This window comes from Harmonia axyridis, chromosome 5 (assembly GCF_914767665.1).
Source record: "Harmonia axyridis chromosome 5, icHarAxyr1.1, whole genome shotgun sequence".
In the NCBI taxonomy this organism is placed as follows: Eukaryota; Metazoa; Arthropoda; class Insecta; order Coleoptera; family Coccinellidae; genus Harmonia; species Harmonia axyridis.
In genome coordinates, this window is record NC_059505.1 from 36365989 (window position 1) to 36381152 (window position 15164).

The window sequence follows — 15164 nt, forward strand, 5'->3', positions numbered from 1 at the left end:
TCCTTGGTGGGGTCATGTTGTTATTGACGCTTTTCCAGCAGAGGCGCCGAAAAATTCTTTGCTTCAGGCGCAAAAATCACTCGCGTCGGCCTTGGCTTCTATCGTAGTGTACTTGGGGTTGCCAGATGTCCGGGTCTCGACCGGACAGTCCGGTTTTTTTCATGTTTGTCCGTTCGAAAAAATTTGGGTAAACCGGACAGAAGATTGTCCGGTTTTTAAATTTCGCGCAATATCTGGCGCGACCGCGCAATATCTAGCGCAACCGCATGACAACCAACAGTATTGTTTGTAGTTACGTAGAAAGATATTGCGCATGTCAATGTTATGGAAAATCTATGGACTGACGGAAGAAATCGTCACGACGTAAACACTGTAAAATATGAATTGTGTGTTTATGTAAATATAAATTCTAGTTGCATGGAATTTAAGGATGCCATGTCAAGCAATAAATCTTTGTTGAAAGCAGTCTCATCAAATGCTAAGTATATAAAGAAGTAGACTGTAAGCTTTTCGTAATTTTTTGTTATATTTTGTAATTTGTAATATGAACTAATAAAAAATAAAAATTTGTCCGGTTTTTTCCTCATATACATCTGGCAACCCTAAGTATACTCCATGTTTACTAACCTATCGATACGTCAAACCATAATAAATACGTCATAATGACAAGGTTAGTAAACTACCCATGTCATAAAATAACTCAATCGGAAACCTCGTGTGCAGCTTCCAATCGAATCTGGAGAACAGTAAATATCGGTCCGTTTCTGCGACAGAGATAAAGTAGGTCTAACGGAAAAGGTACATAAATTAATGCAGTTTATTTGCATGTCGTTAACTTTCTATCCCCGACGTACGGCCTGCCCCGCTATTTACACCGGCAATTACATACAGATCTATTGCTCATTTACTTTTAGCTAATATGTTAATGGCCCAGGCATCGTGAATGGCTGAAAGACCGGCTGGGTATCTCACGGTGGCGCGCTGGATTTATGCGCTACGTGTCCTGGCTACGGGAAAACGGAAAGGACGTAAATATATGTGGTGATTATTGGATAAGGTTGAGGAATTGGTTGCGAGAAACTAAGAAAGTTTGAAAAGGATATCTGGTACCTTAACGCGAAATTTTAAAAAAACAAATAGTGTTGTTTCATTCGTGGAAAATGCTAAGTTTTGGTCCATTTTTTTTCAATCATGAGCCTTTGAAAACGGAAATATTTTTTTTTAACTACATCCCTTCCCTTAAAATGATATTCTACCGCCGACTAGAGCTAGTAACCCTAATATCTTGGATAGCACCTCAGAGTAATAAATATAGATAGAGGGAGCATATGTCATTTTTATTAAGCAAATTTTGTCCCCAATATGAACTATCAAATTTGACATGAAGCGCGCGGAAATGAAAACATATCAGTGATACTATATTTCACTCAATTCGCGAGTTTCTCCACAAAGAATACACTCCTTTATCCCATAATGAACGTATCAACGTTTTATATCAATTTAAAAGAAATAAATGCCTAAATATATCAGATATTCAGAAAACAAACTTCAATCGTGTCAAACGACGCCGAAGTGAAACAACCGATGACACTAGGAGAGCAAAAGTTGCCAAACCTTGGATTTCAGCAAGTAGATACAGAAAATAATAAATATTCTGCTCATTATAAACTCGACAATTAGGAAAAATATCGGATTCCAAATATTCAAATTTGCATATTTAATTAAGAATCACTCAAAAAAATATATTTCATTCATAACGATATAGTAAAATTGTGGAATTGAAAATATATCACAATCCGACAATGTAATCTAATCATGTTGGGGACATGTTGAAATTGCCTATACCCCTCTATCGATGTGTATTACTCTATGGCTAGCACAAATTCTTTTATTCTAACCTTAGAGAAATAAACAAAGATAGAGAAAGTATACGCAATTTTTACATGTCCTCAACATGGTTAGATTACGTTGTCGGGTTATGATACCTATATTTTCAAATCCATAATTTTACTATATCGTTATATACTATATTATATTGAGTGATTCCTGATTAAATATGCAAATATGAATATTTGGAATCCAATAATTTTCGTTATTGTTGAATATATAATAAGCAGAATATTTATTATTTTCTGTATCTACCTGCTGAAATCCAAGGTTTGGCAACCTTTGCTCTCCTAGTGTCATCGGTTGTTTTACGTCGTTTGGCGCGCTTGAAGTTTGTTTTCTGAATTTCTGATATATTTAGGTATTTATTTCAATATATTTTGAGTTAATACGGAACGTTAACCCACTATGAGATATAAGAAAAACTCGCGAATTGAGTGAAATATCGTATCACTGATATGTTTGCATTTCCGCGCGCTTCATGTCAAATTTAATAGTTCATGTTGGGGACAAAATTCGCCTATTGAAAATGACATATGCTCCCTCTATCTATGTTTACTTCTCTGTGAATCACTCGTATTCTCAAGTTTTATGGTTAAGCCGAGAACCATTCGCCAGTTTTAAGCTCAATTCACCAGTGTGTTTTATTAAGTTATTCTAAGTTGCACACCGCCTATAGGAAGTAGCTAAAATCGAAATAATAAACTGCTTATCTAACGTAGTGACAGCGAACGCGATCGAAGCGACACCTGTAGGCAGGCGACGTTTTCGAAATTGCATCGTTTAATATTATCACTAGGTAATTACAGACTACAGTCCCCGCGCGCAAGACCTACTTTTGAAGTCAGTCGAAAAACTTTTTCCTTTATTTACGACCGCCGTAAATCCTCTAGTTCTTCCGACTGAGGCGAAATAAGGGACACCGTGAAAGTTCCTATCCCGAAACGTTCGAGGCACGCCCTCTGTAACGTCGAAACGTGCAATTAAACGCCCGTCTAGATATTAATTATTTCGATGTCGTTTCCGGGGTTTCACAATCATCCCAATTGAAAAGGAACAAGGACCGAGAGCAGAAGTAGATGAAAGTTACAATTTGTGAAAAATTTTCCATTAGTAATGATACAATTTGAAATGGTTATATTGGCAACACTGCGTATTATTTTTGACGTTTCTTATGTCATTTGTCTTAAGAAGGTTATGTCATTTATAATGAAAGGATTCACTCTTCAACAACTTTAACAAATTGTTGAATTGTATAAAATCAATGAGCGTTTGTGAATGCTGAGATTAATTCAAGAAGAATTCATTGACGATATTATTCAGTTCAACGACACGTTATTCGTTGTATTGTAGGCAAATTTGGCAGTGATATTCTTTCAATTTTGTCCACAATTCTAAGTATATCTAGTCGATTAACTCGCTAATGTCGTTACGAATTCTTAAATTTCAGTTTGCACAAACAAGCACTGATTTTGATTAAACAGTTCAACAATTTCTAAACGTTGTTGATCCATGCATCTTCCCATTATTAACTTACTGAACACCAGTGACATAGGAAATGTCAAAAAATAATACACAGTGTTACCATTATAACCATTTTATTTCCTATTGGAAAACCTCCCACTTGTTTCATAGGAAAAACTTCTTACTCTTTCATTCAGTTTTGAGTAGACATTCCTAAAAAACTGAGTACATTATCATTTCCTCATGATGTCTATTTTTCTGATGGACAATAACCCCCAGTCCGTTTTAACAACTCATAACTACTGAGTATGACCTTGGAACCGTGAATATTCGATTTGGCCGTCGACGTGGAAGCATGGCCGGGATATCCCCATGATTTTCTGTGCTTTCGGTTATCGTAAGGATCCTATTCTTCGTCGCCAGTTACAATGCGATGAAGAAATCCCTTTCGTCCTTGCCTTGCGGGCAGCTGTTCACAAGCAAACAAACGCCGTTCAACATCTCTCGACTTCAACTCGCACGCCAGCCAATTTCATTGTTTCTGAATCATTCCCATGACTTTCAGATTGTTTTGGATTGTTGCGTCACTCCCAATGAACCTGCCAATTTTTGTTGCGTTTGACACGAGTCTTAATCAAGTAATGCCTCCAATTCTGCGAAAACCTTCTCTTTTCCACGTCTTCGACGTCAAAATCACCGTTTTTGAAGCGTTGAAACCACACTCGGCACGTTGTTTCACTAATAGCGGCCCAACTTTAGGTAATTGAGAGCATTCTATGAGCCTAAGCCGCGGATTTCTTCATATTAAAGCAGAAAATTGAAACCTTCCGCAAATGACGAGAATTTGGCTCGTAAGCTGTTATCGAGAATAACTTTAAGTTGCAGACACAAATCGACTTATATTTCGAAGGCGTTATGTATACAAATACCTAAACTATTGTATGACATCTACAATCTATTTATTTCGACTACCACTTACTGTTACAACCATCTATTTCAAAACTGCGGAAGCAAAGTTGAACACCAATGAATACACTTCTGGAATATTATTGAAAGAAGATTATTCCGTTCGCAGCCTGGGCTGAGATACCTGAGCAATTCGATCATCTCACTAGGAGTACACATACCAAGAGTTGTTTCTGAGTGCATAAGGCATCGTTGAGACAGAAAACACATTATTGATTTTCTACATTTTTTCTTCGATTGGATTTTTCTAAAGTTTTCAAAAATTGCTAACATAACCTTAAGGGACTTGTTACAAATAATACCTAATAAAATAAATGTTTTGTTCCTAAAAAGGGATCCTATTTTTGGTACGTAAATTTCTCCTTGTGAATGATAGAGGTCGAACAATTTCGATTCTCAATTCAAAATGGACAGTGTAAATCATTTCGCAGTCACCTCGATTATCATCCTCCACGATTACGATCAATTTGCGTAATTGATTCGATGCATCCTCTAACTGTTCACGTCTTGTTGCAGGAAACATTCCACAGAACACAGGAAGCGCAAGCTGAACACAAATTTCCGGTAAGTACGATTAGAATGCAGTTGGCTATCTTTCGATCGCTGATGCGATTTGCAAATTGAAACGGTGGCAGCATGCGATGAAGTCGAGGTTTTCCATCAATTCGACGATTAAAATTGATTAATTCGCTCGTTTTGTCAAAAAGAAATCATGGAGTTTATCATAAATGGAATTTTACTCAAAAAATTTTGATGAAATTATTCGAACTTTTTTAATATTCTAGTGGTCCTAGCTGAGTTTGTCCTGCCCTCAGAGTAATAAACATAGATAGAGGGAGCATATGTCATTTTCAATAAGCAAATTTTGTCCCCAACATGAACTACCAAATTTGACATGAAGCGCGCGGAAATGAAAACATATCAGTGATACGATATTTCACTCAATTCTCCACAAAGAACGCACTTCTTATGTCCCATAGTGAATCAATGTTTCATATTAACTCAAAATATATTGAAATAAATACCAAAATATATCACAAATTCAGAAAACAAACTTCAAGCGCGCCAAACGACGTGAAACAACCGATGACACTAGGAGAGCAAAAGTTGCCAAACCTTGGATTTCACAAAGGAGATACAGAAAATAGTAAATATTCTGCTTATTATGAATTCGACAATTAGGAAAAATATCGGAATCCAAATATTTAAACTTGCATATTTAATCGGGAATCACTCAAATAAATATATTCCATTCAATATAATATACATTCATAACGATATAGTAAACTTGTGGATTTGAAAATATATCACAATCCGACAACGTAATTCAACCATATTGGGGATATGTAAAAATTGCATATACTCCCTCTATCTATGTTTACTACTTCATGACAGACAGCGAAACAATCCTTAACCTACGTAAGTTGTTGCCTCTATTTTTCTTTCATTACTCTAGTCTGGACGACTTGAATAAATGAAGTGCCCATCAAAACAAACCTCGGTTGTAGTTCTCCATGCATGAATCCCATTAACCCATAAAGCTCATCGCATCGTTCACGTCTAAACCATGCATGAATTCCCCCAGAATCGCCATAATACGTCTACAACAATATAATGGACGATGCAACAGTGCAGTCCATAATCAAAGATGCCCATTAGCAATTGAAATGCGCTGAAGATGCTAAGAAATCGTGGCTGAGATAATTCTATGGTCGTCTCCTGCACAATCGACTGTCTGAGTTATTGACGTTACGAGGACATCAATACAGGCTACTTGTTCAGTATTTCACGTTCTTGAGGGACAATTACGGACGTTTGAGGAACCCTTGGCTTCTTTCAGATGACGTGGATTCAGTTGCCAAAAGCAGCGGATTCTATTCGTTTTGTTCTAGTCGTTGTCTTTGACAATGCGTCATTTGTGAGTTCGGAGGTATTTCTATGGATGGGGACGTAGCATAGACGAGCTTAGTATTCTATGAGATTGAAGTTGTGACTGACAGAATAATGTAGAAATTATTTCAAGTTCCTTTGTCTCGAAGCTAATCTAGTACGAATACATCAATTGATTGAAATATTTTACAAGTTTTCAATACATATAACGTTGATTCCCAAGTGAAAACTAGAATTGTTCGCAGTTGAAGAAGATTTTAGCAAATTTAAGATTCAAAGTGAGTAACACATCAACTACAAATTCATTTGGAGTTTAAGAGTTAAATTATCCTGTAACGCTGGAATCCCAGCTAGAACAATTTTTTAATCTACATAACTTAAAGAAATTAATATTTTCTCCTTCTTTACTTGTAAGGGTAAAATAACAATATGATATTTATATACTTTTTTCATGTTCTAATCATCATCCAAACAATTAATAAGTCCAACCAATAAACTCAACTGTCGCTATATGATATCTCATATACAGAGTGTAACATGAGTGGTTGGCAATAGCTTAGAGGTGAATGCAGGTCATCCAGGTTTTTCAGAAAAGTAGCTTGTTTTGTATCCTATGATTGTTAATTTGATTGTTACCGGGTTATTTATGAAAATTGGTCTGAATTTCTGATACCCATAACTTTGAAATTCTGGCTTTGTTCAAATTTTGTGGGTTTGTTTATTTCATAACGTTCATGTAATCTTTATATTAACAAAGCAATACTCATATTATTGAGTTTTTCTTTAGAACTTCGAAATCTATATTTTTTACAAGTATTGGAGGAGGAATGTCATTATTGCCATGAAAAAAAAAATTCAGTGTAATGAATTCAATTTTCTCTTTGAATGGCACACCTATTTCAACTTGTATCAAACGAAGGAATTCATGTTTAATTAATTTTTTCAACATAGGGCCGTGTTTTCATTGCTTTCGTGATAATATTTGCTATTATCAGCTGATATTTCGAATTTTATTACTTTCTGTTCAACTTTTCTCCATTCTGAAACTAGTTACTGGGTGTTGTAAAATATTGCTTCAAATATTAATTGGAAGAAGTATGCATGATGAAACTGTGAGTTCTTTCGAAAATAGAAATCAATTTTCGGACAGAATAATGTAACTTCACAAAAAATTATCAAGAGTAGTTAGATCCGGTGACCTTGGAGGCCATGCCACATTTCATTTGAATTAAATAGGTTTAAATTTTCTCAAAATATTTAACTTATCAATGGAAAATCACAGACATTGTGATCAAATGATGGAGCTATCTGTTCAGGGAACAACCGACCAGAACCGACTAGAATCTTCTCGTGAATCTCCCTAACATCCTTTCAGCTCCGAGATCAATCCTTCCGAAGAGTATCCGTACCGTCAAGGTCGCCTATCCAGTCTTTCGTCGTAATTGTGTCTGACATTTAAGCATCACGCCAAGAATTCGATTTCTTGTGCGAACATCGTTCGAATTTGCACTTTGCCATAGTTGTCCGCAAACGGCCTACGTGATTATTGCGTGACCGCCTGGTGCCAGTGGCGCATCCGTCTTTATCCCGTAAAAATTGTCGATTTCCTCAAGGCAGGTCTGATGTTGTCAAGCGTGGTTTGATAATACCCAAAACCGAAAAAGAGTAGGCACCGGACGTCGAAGGGGCACAAATGGAGTTCAAGATCGACGTCTAAGAATTATGGCCTTTAGAAACCGATTTGCGACAACTCTATCTTAGGCTGATGAGTGGTTAGGAGAACAAGGCCATCCTGTAAGTGTCCGAACGGTTTACCGCCGAATAGAGTCTTTTGGACTGCAGCATTATCGACCCCATCTTGTGTTACCTCTGAAGGTTGAGCATCGCCGGCAACGATTACAGTGGTGCAGATAACGTCAACATTGGAATGTGGAATGGCATCAGGTCGTCTTTTATGATGAATCTCGATTCTCCTTGGGTGCACATGATGGCCGAAGAAGGCTTAGACGACGTCGGGGAGAAAGACGTGAACCTCAGTTTGATGTTGAGAGCTATGTACACCGGACAGTAGGCAGTATGGTAAGGGGTGCGATTGCACATGCAAGTAAATCACCTTTAGTCTTTATTCGAGGTAACATGACAGCGCTGCTTCACCTTCAAGAAATAGTGGAGCCTTATGTTGTCCCTCACCTTAACCGGCTCGAGAATCCAATATTTCAGCCCGACCTCATGTTGCCAGAGTTAGTTTGAACTTTTTCGAAGCGACCCATATGAATCTTTTGCTATGGACGCCCAGATCCCCCGATCTTCCGCCCATAGAGCATGTTTGGGACATCATGAGTAGTAGGCTTGGATATTTACCCCAGCCCCCACGGACTTTGGCGGCTCTGAGACATGAAGTACAGGTAGCTTGGGATAGTATCCCTCAAGAAGAAATAGACCATCTTATTGCATCAATGCCGAGACGTGTTGGGGAGTGTATAGATAATCATGATGATCGAACACATCATTAACAAATATATTGAAAAAAATTGTAGACTCTTCGTTTTTTTCCTCCAAATTTTAATCATTCACTCCTTGGTATACTATCAATGTGTTACCAGAAAAAAATTTAAAACAGCTCTTTCTGGGTGTTGCAGTTTCTTTGTAAGTTAGTATACATTATGCGAGTAAAAACGTTTCGAATACCAAACATTTTTTTCATCTGAAACCTTCTCCGCCTACCTCGGCATCGAAAAGAAAGTGCTTCAACATGCTCGACTGAACTCAGCATTTTATTTTCCCCTCTAATATCATTCCTTCCTTTCGTACTGCCACTGCAATCGTGCGGATGGCAGCCTCGTCAATATTTTCGTCACAACCCGCCATTCTAGGCAATAAATGGCGTTCGATCGTCGAGGCAGCGACGTTCTCGTTTCTGAATGAATGGAGTTCGAATTGAATTCGAAATATATACGGACGTACACGGGATGCCGAAGCACCTTGGACGGGTCGGTTTCTACACACCACTCTACATGTTTATGTATCGGCCGATCCCTCTCTCTCGGACAATGTTATCTCGAGAGGAACAATTAACCTATAGAGGGAACGAAGTGGCGAGGTCGTGATTGGGTTCAGAATTGCCTCCTCGGGTATGGGACTGCTGCAGGTGGGTCTTTCCCCGTTTGGCGTATATACGTTACGGCTCGCGTTGTTTTTTAGGTATTCGCTGAAGAGGGTGAGTAGACTTTGTTGGTGAGTTTTTTGTGGGTTTTGCAGGGAAACTTGGAAACGCGAAATTCTGCTTAGTTATCTTCATTACAGAGGTGTTTGATCGCTCAATATTGCTTTAGTTTCACTGTGAAAGTGCTAACTGACCAACTGACTCAATCCATTTTATTTTCTGCACACAAATCCTTATCGGTGGGTTATGTATTAGGTGTACAACTTTGCCTCCGCCGGTTTGCAATAGAAAGTCATGGAAATGATTCAGCAACAAGGAAGTTGTCGTTCGAGTTGCTTGTGAACAACTGGTTGCAAGGCAAAGACGGAAGAGATTTCTGCATCGCATTGTGACTGGAGACGAAAAATGGATTCCTTACGATAATCACAAGCGCAGAAAATCATGGGGATATCCCGGTCATGCTTTCAAATCATGCGGCCAAATCTAATATTCACGGTTCCAAGGTCATGCTCAGTATTTGGTACGACCAGCTCGGCGTTGTGTATTATTGTTTTAAAATCCGACTGAAACATTCACTAGCGATTGTTATCGAATGCAATTAATGCGTTTGAGCCGAGCATTGAAAGATAAACGGCCGCAATACAACGAGAGACATGATAAAGTGATTTTACAGCATGACATTGCTCGATCCCATGTTGCGAAAGTGGTCAAGACATACTTGGAAGTCCTACCCCACCCGCCGTATTCTCCAGACTTTGCTCCCTCGGGCTATCACTTATTTCAATAAATGGCACACGGCCTGGCTGACCAGCACTTCCGGTCTTATGAAGAAGTAGAAAATCGGAGCGATTCGTGAATTGTTTCAAAAAATAGTCAGTTTTTTCAACGCGGGATTCGTATGCTGTCCGAAATATAGGAGAAAGTAGTGGCCAGCGATGGACAATACTTTTAATCATAAATGTATACCAGTTTTTCACAATAAAGCTTGGAATTTCGGAATAAAAACGGCGGAAGCAGTGTGTGTAATCCACACACACACTTTTACAACGCCGTACCTCATGATCTGATGTGACCAATAACGAACGAGATATACTTAGTGGAAAAAGGAAAAAAGAACGAAATACACATTTACTTTGTCCTCAAACTGAAGACAGTTGTGTCAATTGGCCACCACCACTTGAGAACAAAATAATACTTATTTTTGTCATGATGAAATCATAATTATTCCAATATGATGACGTTAAACAATTTCACTCCTCCATATATTGAAATGAAGTGTTCATCCTACAGATTACTATCGTTGTAATTGAATAACATCTTGTTTCACTTCAATGATCCAAAAATCTGTATAAATTATGTGTTTTATACCTACGTGAAATTGAGTTTCATTTGTATGGATGGAGTTTTCTTCAGTAAGATTAATGGTAAAGTGTATTCAAAGTCACTTAGAGGAAGCCTGAATATTTCGATTATACAAGGGTTGTCCCAAGTTTCCAGAAATTCCTTTGAGGCCAGTGAATTTTTTGCCTAACAATACTTTCCAATAAACTTGAAGGGACATCTATGGCCAAGCGTTTTTATGGACTAGTCCAAGTGACTTTGAATATACTATTCCTCTTTTTGCATTGTATTTATTCAATCGAAAAATAGTTATTTATAATACAAGTGCAGAAGGCATTGATATTCTTCCACGAGTTCAAAATTCGAAAACGAGCCACGAAGTGGCGAGTTCGAATGAACGAATGGTAGAATGAGCCTTCTGTACGAGTATTATACATTATTTTCTCTAATTCGTTGCATTTTTATTGAAATTAATGAATTACTTCCATAAATATCATTTAGTAATTTTTGCATTGAAAAATGTTGGTTGGCAGAACTGATTTATTTAAGGCCAATCGATGAATTGACAGATAAAGCCGTGGCGGAAAGTTCGGAGTACCAACATATAATAATGAAATATAACCATGAAAACTGTGCATTTCTGATATATTCTCGCACGATTTTGTTCTACAAGATGTGGAAGAATGAACGGAATAACCAAAGAATTAGAGAATAGTTATTTATAATACAAGTGCAGAAGGCATTGATATTCTTCCACGAGTTCAAAATTCAAAAACGAGCCACGAAGTGGCGAGTTTTGGAATGAACGAGTGGTAGAATGAGCCTTCTGTACGAGTATTATACATTATTTTCTCTAATTCATTGCATTTTCATTGAAATTAATGAAATATTTCCATAAATATAATTTAGTGATTTTTGCATTGAAAAATGTTGGATGGCAGAACTGATTTTTTTAAGGCAATTTGATGAATTGACAGATAAAGCCGTAGCGGAATGTTCGGAGTGCCAACATGGAATAATAAAATATAACCATGAAAACTGTGCGTTTCTGATATATTCTCGCACGATTTTGTTCTACAAGATGTGGAAGAATGAACGGAATAACCACAGAATTAGAGAAAAAAAATTCTCAAATTTCTAAACCCAGTAAATGCGAATTAAAATCCATCGGAAGCTGTCAAATAAACGTTCATCGCGTTCTAAATCGGTCCAGATCGAAAACAGTCTTTGTTCTCCATCACAACGGAGCAATACATTTCAGCGCTTCAAAGCGGACCGATAAAACCGTCGAAAATAGACCTGGACGTCGGTTTTAAATCGGCGCAGACGTCTCAATCTCTCCGACCTGCGAAACTAATAGACGCTGAGGTAATCGCGCGTTCCGTAAACATAATCATCCCGGGATGACCTCATCGGCAAGGCGGTGATGCAAGAAACCTATCCCGACGATCGTAAACGTGGTTACTAAGACAAAACCGTATAAATTTACACCCGTCCCTGTGTGGTGACCTTTCACGCGCGTAAAATAGGTTGGCCGCAATCTGGGACATCGAGGAGTTACTTCATTTATGGGTTTTTTGGAATGATGTACTTTGCGTAATAAATTTTGTTATTTTTTTATTGTGAGGTTGTAATCTGTTGTTTCTTTGTGATTTTCTAATGAAGTTTGTAATGCAATCAAAAAATTTCTACTAAACACTCATCTCATAGATAATTAACTGCCAATCCTACCAAACACACAGCAACATCTTTCCTGCCGTCAATCCTGTCTTGGACACGGTCTAGGTGGCTTTATTGGCTTTCGATAAAAATCTCGGTCGTAATTGTCATAAAAAACCAATTTTGCTTGTTTACAATACATCATGTCTTCATCAAACTCTCGTAGGTAGTTCGAAAAAATGTCTGAATTTACAAACTTATAACTTGAATAATCATTTCACTAACTTGCATTCGAAAACACCGTAGGCTAACTTACTGACCAACTGAAGTGAAGATCCTCTGGTTATAGGCATATAACTGTTCTCTTACTCTTCTGTGAAATGAATATGCGAATCATCATTCAGCAGAAAGATCGGTAGCGTAAGTAGCTCCGCTACTGATAGGTATCAGTTTGGTAACCTTAGTATTCTCTGCTGGACGGGTTGCTCCTTTTCTTGACAGCAATAAGTTTTGTGGGTCCTTATTGAAGGTAACGTTATGATGTAAGACAATTTCCTAGTTTGCTCACGGTATTATAACTATTTTATTCTTCAATATATGGAAAGTTTATTCAAAGTTACAGTTTAATAAACTTTCATGTTTCAGTTTCTATCATTGCTATTGAATTAGAAAACACTGTAAGCTAACTGAAAGTAAAGCTCGTTTGATTAAAGTCATAGATCTTCTCTCTTACTCTTCGGTGAAATGAATATGCAAATCATCATTCACAAGTGGAATAAAAATTTTCGAGACTAGGTACTTGATGAAATCAATATAATATAAATACCAAAAGTATAATCACAATGCCAAAACCTTCACTCTCTGATATACTTTTTCGATATATACTTTTTACTTTTAGTGTTGAGTACTAACGATAATTTTGGCAATACTAAAATACCGGCGCATTCACCATTTAGCACAACCTGGTCTCGGTTACTCGACCATCATCCTCTCTTCATAAATTTGATCGAGAAGCGAAATACGAACGTTCAGCCGACGTTATTAACGACGGACGTCGTCGGAACAATGGCTGCATTGACGCCCTGTCGAATTCGCGAATAAATATGTCTATCGGCCTCACCCACGACTCGAAGGAGAGTCGACGTTCTCTTCAAGTACGTGGAGCAGAGACTAGGAAGCGGAAACTCTGGTCGACGTCGTCGGCCGACGGTCGGGATCGTAGGTCATATTTACGCTACATCGATCGCCCACGCCCTTCATTGCTGATGATTTTTTTTTTTGCCAATGGTCGAGACGGTTTGACGACGGGAGAAAATCACTAGAATCGATTTGTGGTTGATTGCTTCGTTATCAGTGTTAGAAAACGCTGTTTTCCTATTTAATTCTTTATATTATGAAGAAAATACAAAGAGAAAGAAAAAGAAGTACGATTTCCAAGTGTGTAATATCATACGATATTAATTGTCTATCTGGTTGATGTATCAACATAACCACTGTCAAACAGAAGATTTCCAAGCTATTTTATAGGAATCATAATCGAAAGTAAACCAAGGAGAATGCAGGTACTGATGATACCTATTGAGGGTGAAACCGGTATATCGCTACTCTCCCTTGATGACATGCATTCTCCTTGGTTTACTTTCGTTTATGATTCCTATGAAATAGCGTGGAAATCTTCTGTTTGACAATGGTTATGTTGATGGCATTTTTGCTGATACATTAACCAGATAGATAATTAATATCGTATGATATTACACAGTTGGAAATCGTACTTTTTTTTCTCTTTGTATTTTCTTCATTCATTACCCAGTGCAGGTGTTGGTCAATTTTATATTATTCTTTATATTATATCGAAGAAGTGAGATGACACAATTTTTTACAATGAAAAAACTAAACAACAAAAAATAATACGAGATGAATATTAATTTTCTTTAGAATTCGAACGATCGTGACTATGTTTTAAATGGTTAGCCCTAGGACTTATCGAATGATGTGTGATGTCGAATTTTGTTTTTCGGTTTTTAATTTTCGTGAATTCATTGTCTCATTAGGCAGAAATAAATCCCATTCTTAAAGAAAAATGTGTTTTCAGTGGTCGGGCCCGGCACTTATTGAGTGAAGTGTTATATATTCAGGGGAGCTATTGGTGAGCGGTCTTCCATTTTTCTTCTCTCTCGGCTTCAACTCGTACGGCACCCAATTTCCTTCTTTCTGAATCATTCCCATGACTTTCGGGCGTGTTCAAATAGCATATTGCGTCACTCCCAATGATCCTTACAATTCTTGTTGCGTTTGACACGAGTCTTGATCGAGTAATTCCTCCAATTCTGCATCTTCGAAAGCCTTCTCTCTTCCACCGCCATGCTGGTCTTCGAAATCAAAATCACCATCCTCAAAGCGTTGAAACCACTCTCGGCGCGTTTTTCCACTAATATTGGCCTCACCATAGGTATTTGAGAGCATTCAATGAGTCTCAGCAGCAGATTTCCTCATTAAAACAGAAAATTAAAACCTCCCGTGAATGACTATAATTTGGCTCATAAGCTGACTTGTTTAACGGATAATAACTTTATGACGCATACACAAATTGACTAATATTTCGATGACGTTTTGTTTACAAATACCCAAGATAATTGTATGATATCTTCAATCTTTTCAGTTCGACAACCACTACAGTGACTTAATTACAAGTAGCGCTCAGCTTGTACCATATTACTAACATTTGTTTACATATAGTTCGAATTTGAGAAATATATGGTAGAAGCTATGCGCTACTTGTAATCCCAGAAAATCA

At 37.5% G+C, this 15164-nt stretch overlaps 1 protein-coding gene across 10 annotated transcripts in view; it reads left to right on the forward strand.

The window, feature by feature from the left end:
* The window catches only part of LOC123679748 (rho GTPase-activating protein 21-B), a 259603-nt gene that overhangs the window by 181729 nt on the left and 62710 nt on the right, over positions 1-15164 (forward strand). For all 10 annotated transcript variants that reach the window (XM_045617212.1, XM_045617202.1, XM_045617206.1 and 7 more), the window contains one exon: positions 4834-4881. In XM_045617212.1, the coding sequence (XP_045473168.1) occupies positions 4834-4881 (48 nt within the window). The remainder of the gene's footprint in view (positions 1-4833; positions 4882-15164) is intronic.